The sequence below is a fragment of the Bactrocera oleae genome, chromosome 2, assembly GCF_042242935.1.
Source record: "Bactrocera oleae isolate idBacOlea1 chromosome 2, idBacOlea1, whole genome shotgun sequence".
NCBI lineage: Eukaryota > Metazoa > Arthropoda > Insecta > Diptera > Tephritidae > Bactrocera > Bactrocera oleae.
Genome location: NC_091536.1, coordinates 69689956 through 69706654, shown reverse-complemented (window position 1 = coordinate 69706654; position 16699 = coordinate 69689956). Strand labels below are relative to the sequence as shown.

At 37.1% G+C, this 16699-nt stretch overlaps 3 protein-coding genes across 3 annotated transcripts; all 3 read left to right on the top strand.

Moving 5' to 3' along the window:
• Positions 1-374: 374 nt before the first annotated feature.
• On the top strand, positions 375-1870 carry Tpi (triose phosphate isomerase). The gene is made up of 3 exons (XM_014232831.3): positions 375-479; positions 575-1174; positions 1262-1870. Exons 1-3 carry the CDS (start codon positions 420-422, stop codon positions 1466-1468), a joined length of 867 nt encoding a protein of 288 aa, XP_014088306.1. The 5' UTR covers positions 375-419; the 3' UTR covers positions 1469-1870.
• A 1843-nt stretch (positions 1871-3713) lies between these two features.
• On the top strand, positions 3714-8044 carry LOC106616264 (uncharacterized). The gene is made up of 8 exons (XM_014232839.3): positions 3714-4355; positions 4425-4584; positions 4648-4909; positions 4975-5113; positions 5173-5302; positions 5361-6038; positions 6133-7395; positions 7818-8044. The coding sequence occupies exons 1-8, from the start codon at positions 4100-4102 to the stop codon at positions 7993-7995; spliced, it is 3066 nt and encodes a 1021-aa protein (XP_014088314.2). The 5' UTR covers positions 3714-4099; the 3' UTR covers positions 7996-8044.
• Positions 8045-10644: 2600 nt separating this feature from the next.
• Positions 10645-16662, top strand: LOC106616217 (uncharacterized). Its single transcript, XM_070108208.1, has 6 exons — positions 10645-11627; positions 11692-11863; positions 11938-12115; positions 14582-14920; positions 15003-15300; positions 16122-16662. The coding sequence occupies exons 1-6, from the start codon at positions 10913-10915 to the stop codon at positions 16463-16465; spliced, it is 2046 nt and encodes a 681-aa protein (XP_069964309.1). The 5' UTR covers positions 10645-10912; the 3' UTR covers positions 16466-16662.
• The last annotated feature ends 37 nt before the right edge of the window (positions 16663-16699 follow it).

The window sequence follows — 16699 nt, the reverse complement described above, 5'->3', positions numbered from 1 at the left end:
AGCAGTGCATCTACAACAACGAAATTGGATATACCTATGTACATACATATATGTAAAAGCAAAGTGTCATCTCGTTGATGAGTACAAAATTTGTTTGCGCTCAATTTCTTTATTTATACAATGCGTATTTGAAACTTTGTTATTTTGAAAACATTAGTTTTTAGCTCACACTTTCAACAAACGGTTTGAAAATTATCCAAAATTCATGAAAACTTTCTTCAATTGTGTAATCAAAGATAGCTGCGCATAAATTTTCGTTTCCATTTTAATTTCAAATTCAATATTCCAATTAACGGTTTTCAGATGGCAGCGCCATCCGTTGTTTAGTCACGCTAACTTTGACCGAAGGGTTGCATTTGCCATTTTATTATACGTACTGTACCGAATCAAAGAACACAGCAACAACAATAAAAAAAACTATGTTGACAACTGCCGAAAGGGTCGTTGCAAGGTTATTCATTCGACCAACTTCTTGCAAAGTGAGTGAAAAATTCCGGCTGCTCCAGTTATTACTTCCAGTCCATTTAACGACTTTGTATTAACAAATAAGTGATTAACAAACAAAAATTTTCAGTATTTTGCTTTGCAGTTTACTCGTTCTCTCAGCAGTTGCGATAAGAATAAAAAACATAACAAAATGTCACGTCAATTCTGCGTTGGTGGTAACTGGAAGATGAATGGCGATCAGAAATCCATTGCCGAATTGTGTAAAATTCTTTCTGCAGGACCATTAGATCCCAACACAGAGGTGTATGTCGGCGTACCAGCTCCATATCTCATTTACGTACGCAGTCTATTACCTCAGACCATCAATGTGGCCGCACAAAATTGTTACAAAGTAGAAAAGGGTGCGTTTACTGGTGAAATTTCGCCCGCTATTATTAAAGACACCGGTGCCGGTTGGGTAATTTTGGGACATTCGGAACGCCGTCAAATATTTAAGGAGAGCGATGAACTTATTGCCGAGAAGGTCGAACATGCGTTGGCAGTTGGTTTAAAAGTAGTCGCATGCATTGGCGAAACTCTGGAGGAACGTGAAGCCAATAAGACACAAGAGGTTGTCGCTAGACAAATGTGTGCGATAGCACAGAAGGTGAAGGACTGGTCGAATGTTGTTGTCGCTTATGAGCCAGTATGGGCCATTGGCACAGGCAAAACAGCCACTCCCGAACAGGTTCGTTAATATGGCAAACATTTCAAAATTTTACTATTATAGAAACTAATTTGAATATTTTATGTATGTGTATTTGTGTATTTGCAGGCACAAGAAGTGCACGCCTACCTCCGTCAATGGTTGACCGAGAACATTTCAAAGGAAGTAGCTGCCACATTACGCATTCAATACGGTGGCTCCGTGACTGGTGCCAATGCCAAGGACTTGGCTAAAAAGCCTGACATCGATGGTTTCTTGGTGGGTGGTGCTTCTCTGAAGCCAGAATTCGTGCAAATTGTCAATGCCAGACAGTAATAGTCTCATAAAAAAAGCTGTTGAAGTACACGACTGCCTGCTAACTCGGAAGACATTTTAGGCATGTAGTTCACATCTCAAGTACTGTTAATGGACCATGTTGTTGTTAAAGGAAAATAACTCTTTTTTTTATAATTTTGCTTAGTTTAACGCAATTTGCACAACTAAGCTAAGTGAATGCATATCTGCTGTTAAGAGTAAATATAATTAGAAAAGTTTTCACTTTATCATGTCAGAAAAGAAGAAATTAAAAATTGTGCAAATTTAATCATGTAAACCTTGCATACCATTGTATTATGCAGAACAAATCATTCTTCTGAGTATATTTATTATACTAGAAGAAAATGCTGGAATTTAATTTTAGATTATTAAATAAATGTTGTTAAGAGTTTTAAATTTAAACATTGGATTTGCATTTTTCTTTCGCTATTCGATAATAAACAGCTCTGTAAACACATATACGTATGTGTGTAAACATATATGCACATTTGTACATACTCATGACATGCGTCGAATCATCGCACGATAAAACACAAATATATGTATGTACATATTTACCAAAAGTAATATATTATTGTCTGCGCATATATATTGTACATATTTATTTTAAAGATTACGTAGTGTACGAGAACGATAACCATTTGCTAATAAATATATAGTATGTGTGCATATAATAATATATGCATTATGCAATGTTCAAACAGCAACAAATGAATACATGCATATTTTCACGTCAATGAAGAGCAAACAAGCGAATTTGTAAATAAATCTTTGGGATTTTGATTTAAATTCAGGAGATGCCACGAAGGTGAAAGTTGTAGTTGTAACAGCTGAAAACACTCCCCAATTTCTATAGTGTGAATTAAGAGATACAACTGATGTTGTTCGTATTGTAATAGCAATATATTTTTGCACGAATTGCATGATTTTTATATTACCGGTCAGAAACTTTTTTTGAAATTGCCGATCGTTTAAACTCATACAACTTATTTACAAATGCTCGTGATTTTCCAGTTCTGGGTCCGATTAATCTCTCAGCAATCTCATTTTTGTTGTTGTAGAAGCAGAAATAATTACTCAAAAATCTTAAGATATGTTACCGAGTTGTAAATCTTTAGCCAGACATTTATCCAAGATAATTTTGTACGTCTTTAGCCGGGGTGCTTCTGACAAGAGAATTGAGAATTTTTTGTATTTTCGCAGTTTGTTTTCTATAGCTGTAATAAGATCTTATATAGAGGAAAGATGTCGAAATCCAAAAATGTAAGCATGCCTTAAAATTCCATTCAACTTCAGATCACTTTTTCGAGTTATTTAAGCTTTTCTGTGTGGACTTGTGCATTAAGATTCTATTATGATGATTTAGTAAACTGACGCACAGAAAACATATGAGACCCATATAGGGACTGTCTTTTTCGGTTCGGATATTTCCACCTGATTAATTTTTTGTTTTAGCAATTAAATTGAGATGTCTATGATTAATGAGGTTTGTTGACTCAATAAAGTCGCTTTTGGTTGAGATCATTTGAGATTACATAGTAAAGATGATGATTGTTGTTGTCGTAGCGGAGCATGGGGGAGAGCTCAAAATTGACTGTCATCGAAATCAACTCACGGAAGGCGAGGAAGCTATCTGTTTCGATGGGGTCGGACAATTTGGAGAGAGTTCATTTAGGTTTGGTGGGGCATGCAAATATGAGGTTAATATCATTTGGGAACTCTCTGCAGTATCTAGAACCAAGTTATGCACGAGTCACTTTTGGTTTTAAGCCGCAAGTCGAGCTCTTGCTCTACAATGATTGGTATTTGAACTCCAAGGACATCATTCACTGGAAAGGAGTCAATAAAAGTGTTTACAACTTCACCGTAAATGACGTTCAGTACTTATCTGAAGTTAACAGCAGTTTGGTCGGCATAGTGCTTTATCTCGTCGACGTAGTGTAGAAAATTATCTTAATGTTCCTTGGAGACCATCCCGCTCCAAGCAGATAAATCCAAGGATTATTTCTGCAAAAGCATCCCAGCCGAAACTGCTTATAGAGATGAATGGTGTTCGGGCAACATGGTGACAGTTTTAAGTTTCATTTAATAAATGTATTTCCAATTACGTAAGTCACACTCTCTCTGGAACTGCTATATTCGTTTCTTTTGTCGATTCAACTCTTAACTCATCTCTATAAAATCACTTTGGATTTCGATTTAAGGCATAGGTTTTCATAACATTGGATTTGTTTTCATTTCTCTCAAAATAATTGAAAAATTTACAATTAAGTTGTGTGAAAAATTATATTTTAAATAAGGATTTTTTCGATTTATCAAATATATTGTATCCGTTTTTAGGAAATTTGTCGAAAGTTATCGGGTATTACTTTCGAAAACTATATTCGTTGCATCAATTACAAAAAAAAAAATTAACAGCCAGCGTTTTACAATATTGCAAAATCGCAGAGGGTTATAAAGAAAATTCCAAAAAATAAAAAAAAATTTAAAACAAAAACAAAAACGGCAGTGCAGACATCGTTCGAAAAGTTATCAAGCTTTTGAATACAGTAAACACCTATATTAAATGACCGAAATTGCAGTGTGAGGCAAGAACTCTCGGCAACTAAAACGACGAGTACAAACACCAACATGGTCACAGGTTACATATTCGATATAATCGTAGTGCGTATTGACACGCCTATGCAAAGATATGACGATCCTAATCTCTTCGCTGTCGATGTCAATTACAACAACGTCTCGCTAAGCATCACCGCCAGCCGTATCAATGTGGCCGAGTTTCGCTCCGGACGCAGTTATGAATTCGAGTCGACGCCAGATGACCTGCGCGCCGACATGGAGGCGAGTCCACTCAAGCTAACCGTCAAATATGATAACGTCATTGTAGGCAAGTGAATCGGAAGAACTCTCTTGCCTTGATTTTATATAATTCATATGATATGTTTTATGTCTATAGGGTCCGGTGCGATGATTTGGCCGCCTTCAGTGCTTAATAAAGTATCGGAAGCAGCTAACGAGATTACACATGTCGATGAGTGTGAGCTCATGTTCGATGAGGATAAAGTGGGAACTGTTGAGGTGATCGTGCGTTTGCAATGTAAATGTCAAGAAAATTGGTAAATCTCGGCAGACGGTTATTTCATCCAGACATAGTATAAAAATATATATTTCTCACATAGCGATGACTTCATGGCCGATCGCGATGATATTCGTCATCACTTGGACAAGGTAATCAACCCACATGATATTCTCTTTGTGGTCGGCGATACTACCAAGGAAGACGAATGTACTGGTCTATTGCCCGATACAAATCACACCTGTGATGGCGATCGCTACACGACAGCGCTCGACTTGTCACGCTATCGTGCGATTAACGGCCGACTGGTACCAACACCTGATGTGCTAAATACCTGCGGTAATACGGAGTGCTGCGAGTTGAAGGTTTGTGTCTTAAAAATACCGACGTGCGGTTGTGTATAATATAGAGCGCTTGTGTTCCTTTATAGAAAATGTCCAACACATATCAGAAATTGATCGATTCCATAGCGGCGGCGAACGATAAGCGTTCGTGCCGGGCAAGCACCCACATACGCGAATGTCCACACGAAAATAAGTATTCCTCGAGCAGTACTAGGGATAGCTCAGGTGAGTGACATAATATAAGTATTTGGCAGTTCGCTAAATGCCATTTTCTTGTTGTAAAGATTGCAGATTTCCATGCTCTTGTTTCGCCAATCAACACTCGGAGAATGGCGCATTTGCCGGCGAAAAACTCATTAATATTTGTCCACAAGCACCGCCAAATACCAATCAGACGGTCATGCACACACCGAGGTAGGGAAAATGATTGTTTTGAATGTTATTGGTTTTGATTGATTTGGAAATTTTCCAGACTTTGTCCAGTCTGCAAAGAGAATATCTCTTGGCTCCCAAAACTTGCCTGCTGTCCTAAATGTGGCTACAAGCCGGTACCGTACGTGGAAGAGAAGCCATACAATGAAAAAATGACCGCCGATCAAATACTACAGGAGTACTTGGATAAACAGTCAAGCGGCACCGATCAGAAGTTAAGCGACTGCTGTCGGCATGATGGTGGCGAAATGCCATCAACCAACGAAAAGAAAGAATGCCGTTGTACTTGTAAAAATGGCAAGATATGCGCCCATTGTCGCATACGTAAGCTGTGTGAAGATATCTTCCAGCCACCGCGACCGCCAGAAGAACCTGAACCGGATTGCGGAAAGTGTGAATCAGATGAAATGTTCAATGTATGCAAGACCAGCAGTAAAGACTGTCGTCCTTATCTAGCACGCGTATTCTCGGAGCTAAGAGATCTATATGATATAAAGAAGGCACAGTATAAACCCTTCAAACAAGATGAGCGCTGTGAAAAAGAATTGCAAGGCTCAGGCGGCCGTCAAAAGAAACGTCCACCACAAGATAGTACTGATAAATCAGAGAAACAGAAGAGAAGTCCACAGGAGGAGGAGCAACCCTCTAGACGAAAGAAAAAAACTCGAACAAGAGCTAAGCCGAATGAAGTCGAGCAAACCAAGAGGGATAAGAAAGCGTAAGTAAAAGGGACAATACTTTTTACTCTATACATTTTAAAATAAGCTAAAATATATCAAAATGTGTTATACGAGTATAACTTCTTTTACCAGCTACACGTATGGCGGCTCTTTTCCAGTCAAGGACGCTCGTCACCTGAAGTGCGTCAACGGCTTTAACATCGGCAAAAAAAATGTTCCACGTAACATGGGTTGGTTGTGGAATTTGGATACGAATGGCCAAAGGCGAGGCTGGAAACCGGGCGCCATACGCAAACCCATTAAAGAGATTATGAGATTCTTTCTGAAAGATTATCCAGCCGACACGATACGCGTTTCTCAATACGCATATCGCGATCAAGGCAAAGGTGATGGTAAAGAGTGCGGGGAGGAGATGGTACAAAGACCAACATTACATATTTGTAAAAAGAATGACGAGTACTTCATAACGCTACGTCCACTTAAAGATGCCGAAGCTTTGAAGGAATGCGCCGATCCTTATCTTAACATGAGACCCATACAATTTAAAATAACCAAAAATCCGTTAATGGTGGAAATGAGTAAATTGAAGCGCTGCCTCAAACAAATGGGCTTCGCCAAGTGTACTTGCCACAAACCAGTAATTGAGTGCTTCTGTCGAAGTTTCTTGGATAAGAAGCGATTAGAGTATCAGGTCAGTAAGGAATGTCGCAAGCGTGAAATACCCTGCTGTAATAGCACGCTGGTGCTGTCCGACACCACCGACTCTGATGTGGAGTTTGATTTCGGTGTAACACCACCTGCTGGCGTTATTAAACCAGAGCGTCTTAAGAAGCCTAACCTAGTCAACCATGGTACACAGTATGTAGAGAACGACTGGAATATACAGCCGAAGTATCCATTTCCGCCCAACAGATTCATGAAAGCATATAATTGTGCAACTGGTGCACATTACGATTTCAGTGGAGGAGGTTGGGGTGGTGGTTGGGGCGGTGGCCCCGGTGGTGGTCCTGGCGGCGGCTGGCGTGGAGGTAGAGGTGGTTGGGGTCCTGGTGGTGGCAGAGGTGGTAGGGGTTGGGGACCAGGTGGTGGTCGAGGTGGCTGGGGTCCTGGTGGTGGTAGAGGCGGTTTTGGACCTGGAGGCGGTAGAGGTGGTGGCGCCGGTGGTTGGGGTCCAGGTGGTAGAGGTGGGCGCGGTGGGGGCCGAGGTGGTTGGGGTGGCGCAGGCGGCGGTGGTCCAGGTGGTGGACCCGGTGGCGGACCTGGCGGTCCTGGTGCAATCGGTCCGGATGGCAAACCAATACCCGGTGGAGGTGTTGATATGATGAAATATTTGAAACAAGGCAAAGGTGGTGGTGGTGCTGGCGGTGGTGGTCCTGGAGGATCTGCATATCAAGCGTAAGTGCCATAAAAACAACGTCTTCCTAGCGATGTGTTCATTACCACTGATAAATAAAATCAACTAAACGCAAAAATTATAAAGCTCCGAACAGTTTTCGAATAGTAATTGAAGCAGATACACTTTATCAAGTATTGAGATAATTCCAACATTCCCGGACTTATTGGACGTTATAAATTTAAAGTAATGGCGCAATATAGTTAGCCAAATTGTTTTGCTTATTCCAAATTTTTGTACGAAATTATTAGTTAAAGATTAATGTTTTAATAAACATATTTACGCCTAGGCAAATGGAGATGCTTTTGTCTTGAATCGAAGGTGATTGGGCTTCCACTATTCGAGAACTGGACACGGAACGTAAATCAACACACAACGGATTTTCAAAAATATATATTTTTTTATTACTCATCTTTATATATAGGCGACTGCGGCGTGAGCGTTTAACCGAAGTTCCTCCTCCTTTGCTCTGTATGATTGATCGTCGTAGGAAACCAGATCCTTGTTATTATCCATGTTATTCTCCCTGCTATCCGTCTTGCTATTCTCCGTGCTATCCGTGTGGCGATTGTTGTTATCCGTGTCCAGAACGAATATGTTGATTGTTTTACTATAAAATTGGAAAAGTGAAAAAAAAAAATTATATTGAGACTTTTGATTTTTTGAGTGGGAACTCTGGTTTCTGTAGTTGGGATCTCTATTATGAAGACTTTCTAGCGGTGTTGGGAGATTTTTGTTGTAGATTTAACGTTGTTATTAAGTTAACTTTTGGTTAATTCCTTCCAAATCCGAAAACCTTTTTTAAAATAGCGTAAAGCGATGATTTTTTGAAAACCCTATATTTTTGAAAAGAATTTCCAACTCTCAACAAACACTAGAAAATACAGAATGTTAAAAACGTGTATTTCTAAATATTTATATATATATTTATATATATTTATGCAAATTTTCGCACTACTAATCAGTTTCGTTGACGCTCCGGTAAACAAAACATTAAAAACTTCGCAATAGCTATTACTACATACACACATACATACGTAATGAATTATTTAATAAATTTTTTTTTCAAAATTTTCATTTACGTCTGTTCGTGAGGCCAATGAACATTTACAGCTGTTGTACTAAATAATCTCCGATTTAATCTTAATCTATAAGTAAGGTGGTATATGGCTTCAGCTGCATCAGTATGTCTTAAAATAATATTACTTCTCTATTTATACCTCTTTATGCTAATTGTAGACGCTTACAATTAAGGAGGTTTGTAATAAATATACATAGTATATCGATACACATGAAGATTCACCTTGAGATATTTTTAGTATTTTTGTGTAAACGTTTTTACAAATCAAATTTATTAGGCTAATTTTTCTAAGTTAAAAAAGTTCGGTTTGTTTAGTTAGGTATTATGACGGCCAAGTTCATATTGTGGCAAAAAAAAAAAAAACATCCTGAAGGTGAGTTAAACCATCTTATTTTCAGGAAGTGTCTGGAGTCCATCATCTAGTAAAGTGTTTAATTCCTTTTTCAATTTAATCACCTAAAAACTGAGAGCCTATGTGTTTAAATCTTAGTTTCAGAAAAGCAGGATAGTCGAGAGCTGATTCCAGCTCCAACTTTCATTCAATGCCAACAATTATCAACCGAAAAAATGTTTAGTCTGCCTGCATGGGTGCCAATCGGACAATGACAGAACTATGTATACTGAAAGACATATGTTTGGTATATGTTTACTCTGAAACTTTATTTTTTAAACTTAGGTACTTATGGTGTATACTCGCTTAAATAATTGGTGCCTATTCCTTTAATAAATGGAACTTTTCTCTCCTTTGTGCTGTGCTAAAAGATTTTCAGACACGTTCGAATGGCTCATAAGTCAATAAATAAGACTGTTGTCTATCGGTCAGCGAAGTTTATTGGTAGAAATGTATTCTACATACATTTTTAAACTGATTTGTTCACAATGTTAAGGTTCATATAATGGTATTTAAAAAGAAGAAAGTCGATCAAATTTCCTTTGGACCTCAAAGGACCTCTGAACTAAACCAAATTTTGCACTTGGTGCAATTTCGGCAAAAATGGAAACTCGTTATGAAAAAAAGTTGTAGAAAAACATCTTCTAGTTAATTTTAGTTTTCGCAAATATTGCAGGTGAATTTGACATCCAATTTGCCAAAAAGCAACGAAAGTTTGCACACTACTCTAATAAACTAACAGTTAATCATTTTAATGTATAGTTTTATCTGTGAAATCTGCAGAGCGGAACCTTTTGCGAATTTGTTCAAGAGAAGAGATAAATCATTTGAAAATACTAACAAAGTAAAAATACTTGTTTCAAATGTACATATTCTTTGCGTGGTAGGTACGAGAGCGGCTTCAAACCCCCCGACTTTATAATTTAGTAAACTCTTCACATATATACTTACCGAATATTGGAGAAAAAGAAAATTTATTGGATCCACAACTATATTCGTGCGTATTGACAGAGATATTGTAACTTGTTTATTATTCCATTCCAAAAGGCTGTGTTGTATTATGAACTTCTGAAACCAGACGAAACCATCAATGGGGAAACGCCACCGACAACGGCTCATCAAATTTAAGCTAGTGATTGCCGAAAAATGCCCGGAATTTGCGACTAGATGCAAGGCAATAACTTTGCATCATTACAACGCTCGCCCTCGTCCTGCAAGGGGTTTAAAAAATATTTGGAAAACAGCGGCTGAGAAGTTTTGCTTCACTCGCCTTATAGCCCAAACCTTTCCCCTTCTGTCTACCATTTTTTCTGGTTGATGCAGAACGCTGGAATGCGGTTCACATCAGAACAGGGTATTAAAACTTTGGCCTGATTCATTCTTCTTTTTTCGAATTTCGACTATTTAATCTATTTTGCATTAACATTCTTAACTTATCTTATATATCAACTCAGCAGATATTACTAGACTTTTTTTTAAAGAGCACTTCCTGTCTAGGACGCTAGATATTTTTGGTCAATCGAACAAAACAAAACAAAAGCAATCGTCAGCTGCCTTCACAGTCATTTTGTCTCTCTATCACCATTCCCTATAACTGATTGTTATTATTTTTTATTTGACCTAAAGATTAACCAGCAAACGTGGAAAAGAATTAGTGAGCCTTAACTTACTGAAAATATAGTTATTTAGTCACCGAACATTAAAATTTCGATAAATGCATGGCATTAATATAAAAACAATTTTTTTTAGTTTACATTATCATTTTCAAGAATTTACCCAAATCACCTTCAACCGCCACCGACACTGTGTTGCCTCAAGCTTAGCTTTATGGTGCGCGTGAAGCATGAAAAGCCCGCAAATGAAGACTTTGTCAACGTATATTACCTTTTTCTAACACAATCTCGACTTTATTATTATTTTTGCAATTGTCATCGTATAATCGTCATAGTTTATTTATGTTTTTGGTTCATATAAACAACGCGGTGTTGCATGCGACCGCCTTCAGACCGCTGCCAAACATTTTCGAGACAATACCGCCGCGGAGAGAATGTGTGCGAATTTCGACACGAGCCTATGGTGGAAGGGCCACCATCGAACCAACGGTGTTTTACTGTTATTGTTGTTGCTTTTAAAGCCAACATTTATACAAACATTGCGTGAAATGATCGATGAGAATGGTTTTGATTATTTAAAGATTAACAGCAACAAGCATTATGCAAATACAACGAATATGCCTGAACGCCAAGCATCAAGTGAAGACAGTGGGGTATTACATTACTTTCGGTTCCATGGCTTCGAACCGCGTGCGCTGAGCACCTACACTTGGACTACATCGACAAGCAGACCAACAGTGGAGGTGGAAAGAAAATCTATTGGCAGTAAAGAAAGTGCTAATGCGATCAGCAAAAATGTACCGGAAAACCGCAAGGCTCGTGGTATACACTTTGAGGCCGACGGCAAAGATCTTTCCATCAATCTGGAATTCATTATACCGTTTCTGCGTGTGCCCATCGCGCGTAGTGTTCAAATCACACAAGCGGCTTTTCGTAAATTGGCCGATTTGAATTCGGATACACTGCTGCTCAGCAGTGGCTTTGCAATTGTGGGCGCAATTATAGCAGCGATTATAAAAACCTTGACGACACCTACGCTCCTTGGTTATGGCTATAAAAAAGCCTCACGAGCTGCGGACTTCATGGATGGCTTAAATTTCGCCAGTTATGTGCCGACGACCGATCAAGGTGATACAGTAACGAAATCTAGTCAGTAAAATCTATTGTATAAGGAATATTAATTGAAATATACATAAATTTTTTTTCTTCTCAGTTATCAAAGTTCAAGATATGCTAAATGTTTTGGAGGGCAATCTATATGCAAACCACATAAATATAAGCGTTTGCGCTCAGCGAGCGATCTGCAGTTATGTGCAGCAAGCCACAACAGGCGTACGCACAGGATTGGGCTCACCCACTGATCGCATTATCGATGGACTTATCAGGTTTGTTGTTTGTGGAATGCTGCAAATTAAGCAAGTCATACTATAATTCTCTTCTTATTGTTGTTGGAGCACAGTTTGGATCTGCTGAAGAACTATTTGAATGGCACCGCTTTGCATAATGCTATAGACATGGGTCGTACGAAGGGTATCACGGATTGTGAGCTCATATATCGCGATTGTGAATGGTCGAAACTGCAAAATAAAGCTTGGGAAATAGCGAAGAAGTTTTTTATTGGATATCTCGGGAGACAGGTGTAGTGACTTTAGTGACACCACACGAGTTGTGCTTGTACCGTTATTTTTGTTAAAAAGTTGAAAAGCTGTTGTAATATTTCTATAATCTTATAATAGTGTAGTATTTTTATATTTTTTCTATGAGCTTAAGTGCCAAAAATATATATTTATTTATTTTTTACCTAAATTCATTTATAAAGCAACTGTGTTTTTCTAAATGAGTCGGTAGGTAAGACTTCGGTAGTTTATGATTATTTATATTGAAAACCTTTTTCTAATAAGATATCATAAATAATTTAAGAAAAATTTGAAAAATATGCAGCGAAGTTGAGGTGGATCTAATATTGCCAAAAAGAAACAAATCATTCTTGGTCAACTATTTGGAAAATTATGAACTTTTTCGACACATAAGCTATTTAAAAATTCATATGCCATAATTTATGGAATTTTCAAAAATTAAAGCGGAGTTTTAAACTGAAATTGAAACTGTAACTTTTTTTTAATTTTCGACATTTACCGTTACTTAGAATTTTAAATAAAATAAAAAACCATGGTGTTTTAGAAGATATGCGACGTGTTTTTAGGAAGTAAAGCGATTCTGGCATATTCATAGTTCCTGCCGCAACGAATTATTACCGTATTACATAATTCGTTTACATTTTTGGTCCTTCTGAGTAATTCAGATCACCATTAGCAGTATTTATTAGCTCTAAAGCGACGTTCAACCGAACATTCTTTTACTCGCCTCAATCACAAAGCACCCAAAAATATTTGTTGACATATACCTAGATTATCTCCAAAGTCCTAATTCAACTATTTCTAAGACTATTTTCCTGATTTTTACCAATTACACAGGTCAACATAAACAACATTTTTTTTTGAACTTTGGTTTTACTTAATATATTCTGGTTATTTAAGCAAATATACAAGTATATATAAATTATAGCCATTTGACCATTTTTGAATTTCGACCTCATATAATATCGGTCTTCGCGGGCTGTCAAAAAAGAGGGAAAAGCACAAGAGATAGTTTCGATTGTAACGGTCGTTGCGTACGACAGTATGTGTTCGCAAATTGCACAGATGATAATGTGTTTCATAATTTTGTTTCCTGTAACCACCAGTACGAAATGCCATTGAGAAGTTGTAAACGAGTTTTCCTTTTTATGCGACGAATTTATTAAAATGAGAGAAAAAAAGTACAATATGATTTAAGTAAAAATTTAAAGATTTGGAAAACATGTCAAAGTTACTTCAATCTACCATCTGGATGCTGAATTTATTTGCTCTTTTTTTATAATAACTATGAACTATTTTGATAACATTAATTCGGTTATAATATGTAACGTTTTATTATAGGCTTGTACCGAGGTGAAAAAAGAGCACTGAAGTTTGCAGTGTCGAGAATTCGGAGGGAACCAGGTTATCATCTTTCAAATATTTGAAACATTTTTTTTTAACTTTCAAAGGAGAAAATAGAAGCTGGAATCTTTTTAGGCTCTCGAATAAAAAAAATATGAGTTGTGATATTTTCCCGGAATTTTTTAGCAATGAGGAGAAATAAGTCTTAAACAATTTTTAAGGCAGTAATGCATGGTTTCCTTGGCAACCATAGAGCTGACAATTATAACGAGCTGATCACTGATATAATTAGGAGTTTCTCCATCATCGGATGTAGAATGTCTCTAAAGAAACATAATGTGTGTATTACACATGTTATACTTTTATTTAGATAAATTTAAAAATAATATGAGAGATTAGCCTGCAAACCAAGGAGAACACTTATATCAAGATATAATAGAATTTGAGAGACTTTACCCAGGCCAGTATACATTATTGGGGACTATATTTGGAATTTATTAAGAGAAACTTCTACGGAACATGACAAGTAAAGTTAAACAGTTAACTTTTAAACTTCAAAGTATAATTTAAAATGTCTAATGGAACGTCCACATTCGGAAAGGTTCGTCATTTAGTTATTTATTAAGTAATTTTGAGTAGCTACAAAGTTTATTTTAGAAATCACATACACGATTGTATGTAGGTGCATATAACTATTCCTTTCTATTTTCTTTTTACAACTGACCTTGATGTCATCAAGCTTTACACAAGTGTTACAATATTTTATGCAAATTATTTTTATATGTACACAAGTATGTACAAGTATGTACTTGTATATAAGTACGCATAGACTCATATCTAGATCAAAAATTAAGTCACTCTATCAAATCATCACACACTTAGATTACTTGCAAAAAAACCGAGACAACTAGGCGATAAATACATAACAAATTCGAATTAGCTCACCTGTTTAAAGAGCACATCACACATGTGCAAATAACTACATTTAATATGACACATTACATATGATTACCCGAACCAAGTAGTGCAAACCCAGACAACCAAAATTGTTCAGTCCAATTGATGTGTGTTTCAAACGAGCAGCAGAGCATGTCATACATACTCGTATGTTGAAATGTAAAGCATTTCCTTTCTGCGGTCTCATATAAAACGAAATTCTTCACGAAATTTCCTGTAGAAGCTTTTAGACCATCATCCAAGGCTGACGGGTATACACTTGAAAATTTACAGTTTAACACAAAATATTTGCAGATATTTCTGGTAAATATGTTACTAAATGCTTTAATAGTTGCGCTCTTGCCATTGGGTGGTTACGCAACGGACACCACCAATATTTTTTTACCATCCGAACGCAGTGGACACAATAGCTTTTTCTCATTTCTTCCACTCGGTGACGATGTGGCAATGGGACTGGATTTTGAGTTGCCTTTCCTTAAGGAAGACAAGTACGGCAACTCTCCGGTAATATTAATCACATGAAATATTCTGCTATAAATACATACATACATATATTTATGTTATATACATACTATATTCTTTGCAGGCTATGGTGAACATCAATACAGCATCTTTGATAACCAGTGGTCTATTGACCGGTGGTAGCCTGATTGTGGGGCATCTTCTGCGTTCACTTACTTTTCTTAAAGGACGATCGTTTGAGGATGTAGAGACGTTGCTTTTGAAAGGTGGCATCAAAAAGACTGAGAAGAAAAAATTTAATGAGGAAGAAACAGAGAAAAGAGAGAAACGTTACTTCGATTCCCAAAATAATTCTTACGATGCTAAAAATATTTTCAATTACTTTCGTTTAGTCTACAAAAATGACACCGGCGAGCGAATTGGTAAGATGATTTTGATTTAAACAGTTAATAATTGTGAGGAGCTCGCGTATAGAGAATTGGTCCTTAAACTTGTATGTACCTTCCTTCGCTAACTTCGCTGAATTTGCTTCATAACACCAGTCATTCGTGGCATTTTATAAGAAATTCAATCGACGTTATGTCTTTAGCTACGTACGTACGTAGGTATATTTTTCTAGTTATCGAGCTGCTGTGCCAGACACCAAATATCTATAGAATTTTGTGCTATGGCGCATCAATCGCCTTAAACCAAAGCCGGTCCTAGTTAATTTCACCCCTTTTCTACACAAAAAAGGCGATTTCAGATCTCCATTGTGCTCACTGTTGCCCAAAATCTCGTATTTCTTCAAAAACGAGGACATAATACAACCGCTCCGGAACCTTAGCTAACTATCTTCTAGAAAACATTGACTTCCCGGCGAACAACAAACAACCAGGAGTTCAGTTCAAAATGAAAGACCATAATGATGGGTGGAACCTCGGAACTCAATTGTAAACTCTCGGTTAGGCCAACAACATGGATGTTGTGTTATAACTTGCCAGTCTGAAAGTATTTTCAAAGATTTTAGTTAGACGAGGTAGGGTCTAATTTCCCGTATACGAATGGCTAATAAATTCTCTCATGGCTATTTTATGGAATAAATACATTCGGTAGTTTGATAATGGCAACTGTGACAACTATATTCTAGTCTCGTCCGAAATTGAGCACACATCCCATTAAACAGTTGCCATACTGAGCTAAATATTATCGGCTATACATTTTCAAAAATACTTTTATAAAACTTCCTTTTCTCCTTCCACAGAGACGACACTACCAAGCCTTTTTGCACGTATCGAGGAGACATTCTTGGATAAAAAAATCGACATCAGTGCTTGCGTGCAAAAAACCATTTGTCTAATGCTGCAGGAATCCAGTCAAAAAGTGCGTCACGGACAGGCGACAAGCATGCAAAAAATCGTCGATGGTTTGACGAGCTTTTCGTGGGTGTTGGATGTGTTCGCGCCTTACGGAGAGTTGAGAAAAGCGATAAAGGCGGGCAAAACGAATGTAAATACGAGTTGTGTAATCGCATATCCCACATGTCACTGGTCCAATCCAGCAAGTGAACTAACAGAGCTCCTGTGCAATCATGTAAAGTTTACGTAGGCCGTCACAACCGGAAAACTTTTTTTACTATTAATTATTATTATAAGTATTTTTATACTTACTTTCGCTAAGTTTCGCTTGAAATAAAAACAGAAAATGTGTTTTTTTATTACAATTTACGATTCAATTAATATTTATTTAACATTAAACTCACAATTTTATATGCATTTATGTTATGTGTAGAATATTGCCAAAACAGAAATAATAATAAAAAAATATTGTAGGTGAGAACAA

Coding starts and splice junctions, on each gene's coding strand:
- Tpi (XM_014232831.3), top strand. CDS start 420: ATGTTGACAACTGCCGAAAGGGTCGTTGCAAGGTTATTCATTCGACCA. Junction 480..574: donor TTCGACCAACTTCTTGCAAA/GTGAGTGAAAAA, acceptor AAAAATTTTCAG/TATTTTGCTTTGCAGTTTAC. Junction 1,175..1,261: donor AAACAGCCACTCCCGAACAG/GTTCGTTAATAT, acceptor GTGTATTTGCAG/GCACAAGAAGTGCACGCCTA.
- LOC106616264 (XM_014232839.3), top strand. CDS start 4,100: ATGGTCACAGGTTACATATTCGATATAATCGTAGTGCGTATTGACACG. Junction 4,910..4,974: donor CGGAGTGCTGCGAGTTGAAG/GTTTGTGTCTTA, acceptor GTTCCTTTATAG/AAAATGTCCAACACATATCA. Junction 6,039..6,132: donor ACCAAGAGGGATAAGAAAGC/GTAAGTAAAAGG, acceptor TTCTTTTACCAG/CTACACGTATGGCGGCTCTT.
- LOC106616217 (XM_070108208.1), top strand. CDS start 10,913: ATGTGTGCGAATTTCGACACGAGCCTATGGTGGAAGGGCCACCATCGA. Junction 14,921..15,002: donor ACAAGTACGGCAACTCTCCG/GTAATATTAATC, acceptor TATTCTTTGCAG/GCTATGGTGAACATCAATAC. Junction 15,301..16,121: donor TGACACCGGCGAGCGAATTG/GTAAGATGATTT, acceptor CTCCTTCCACAG/AGACGACACTACCAAGCCTT.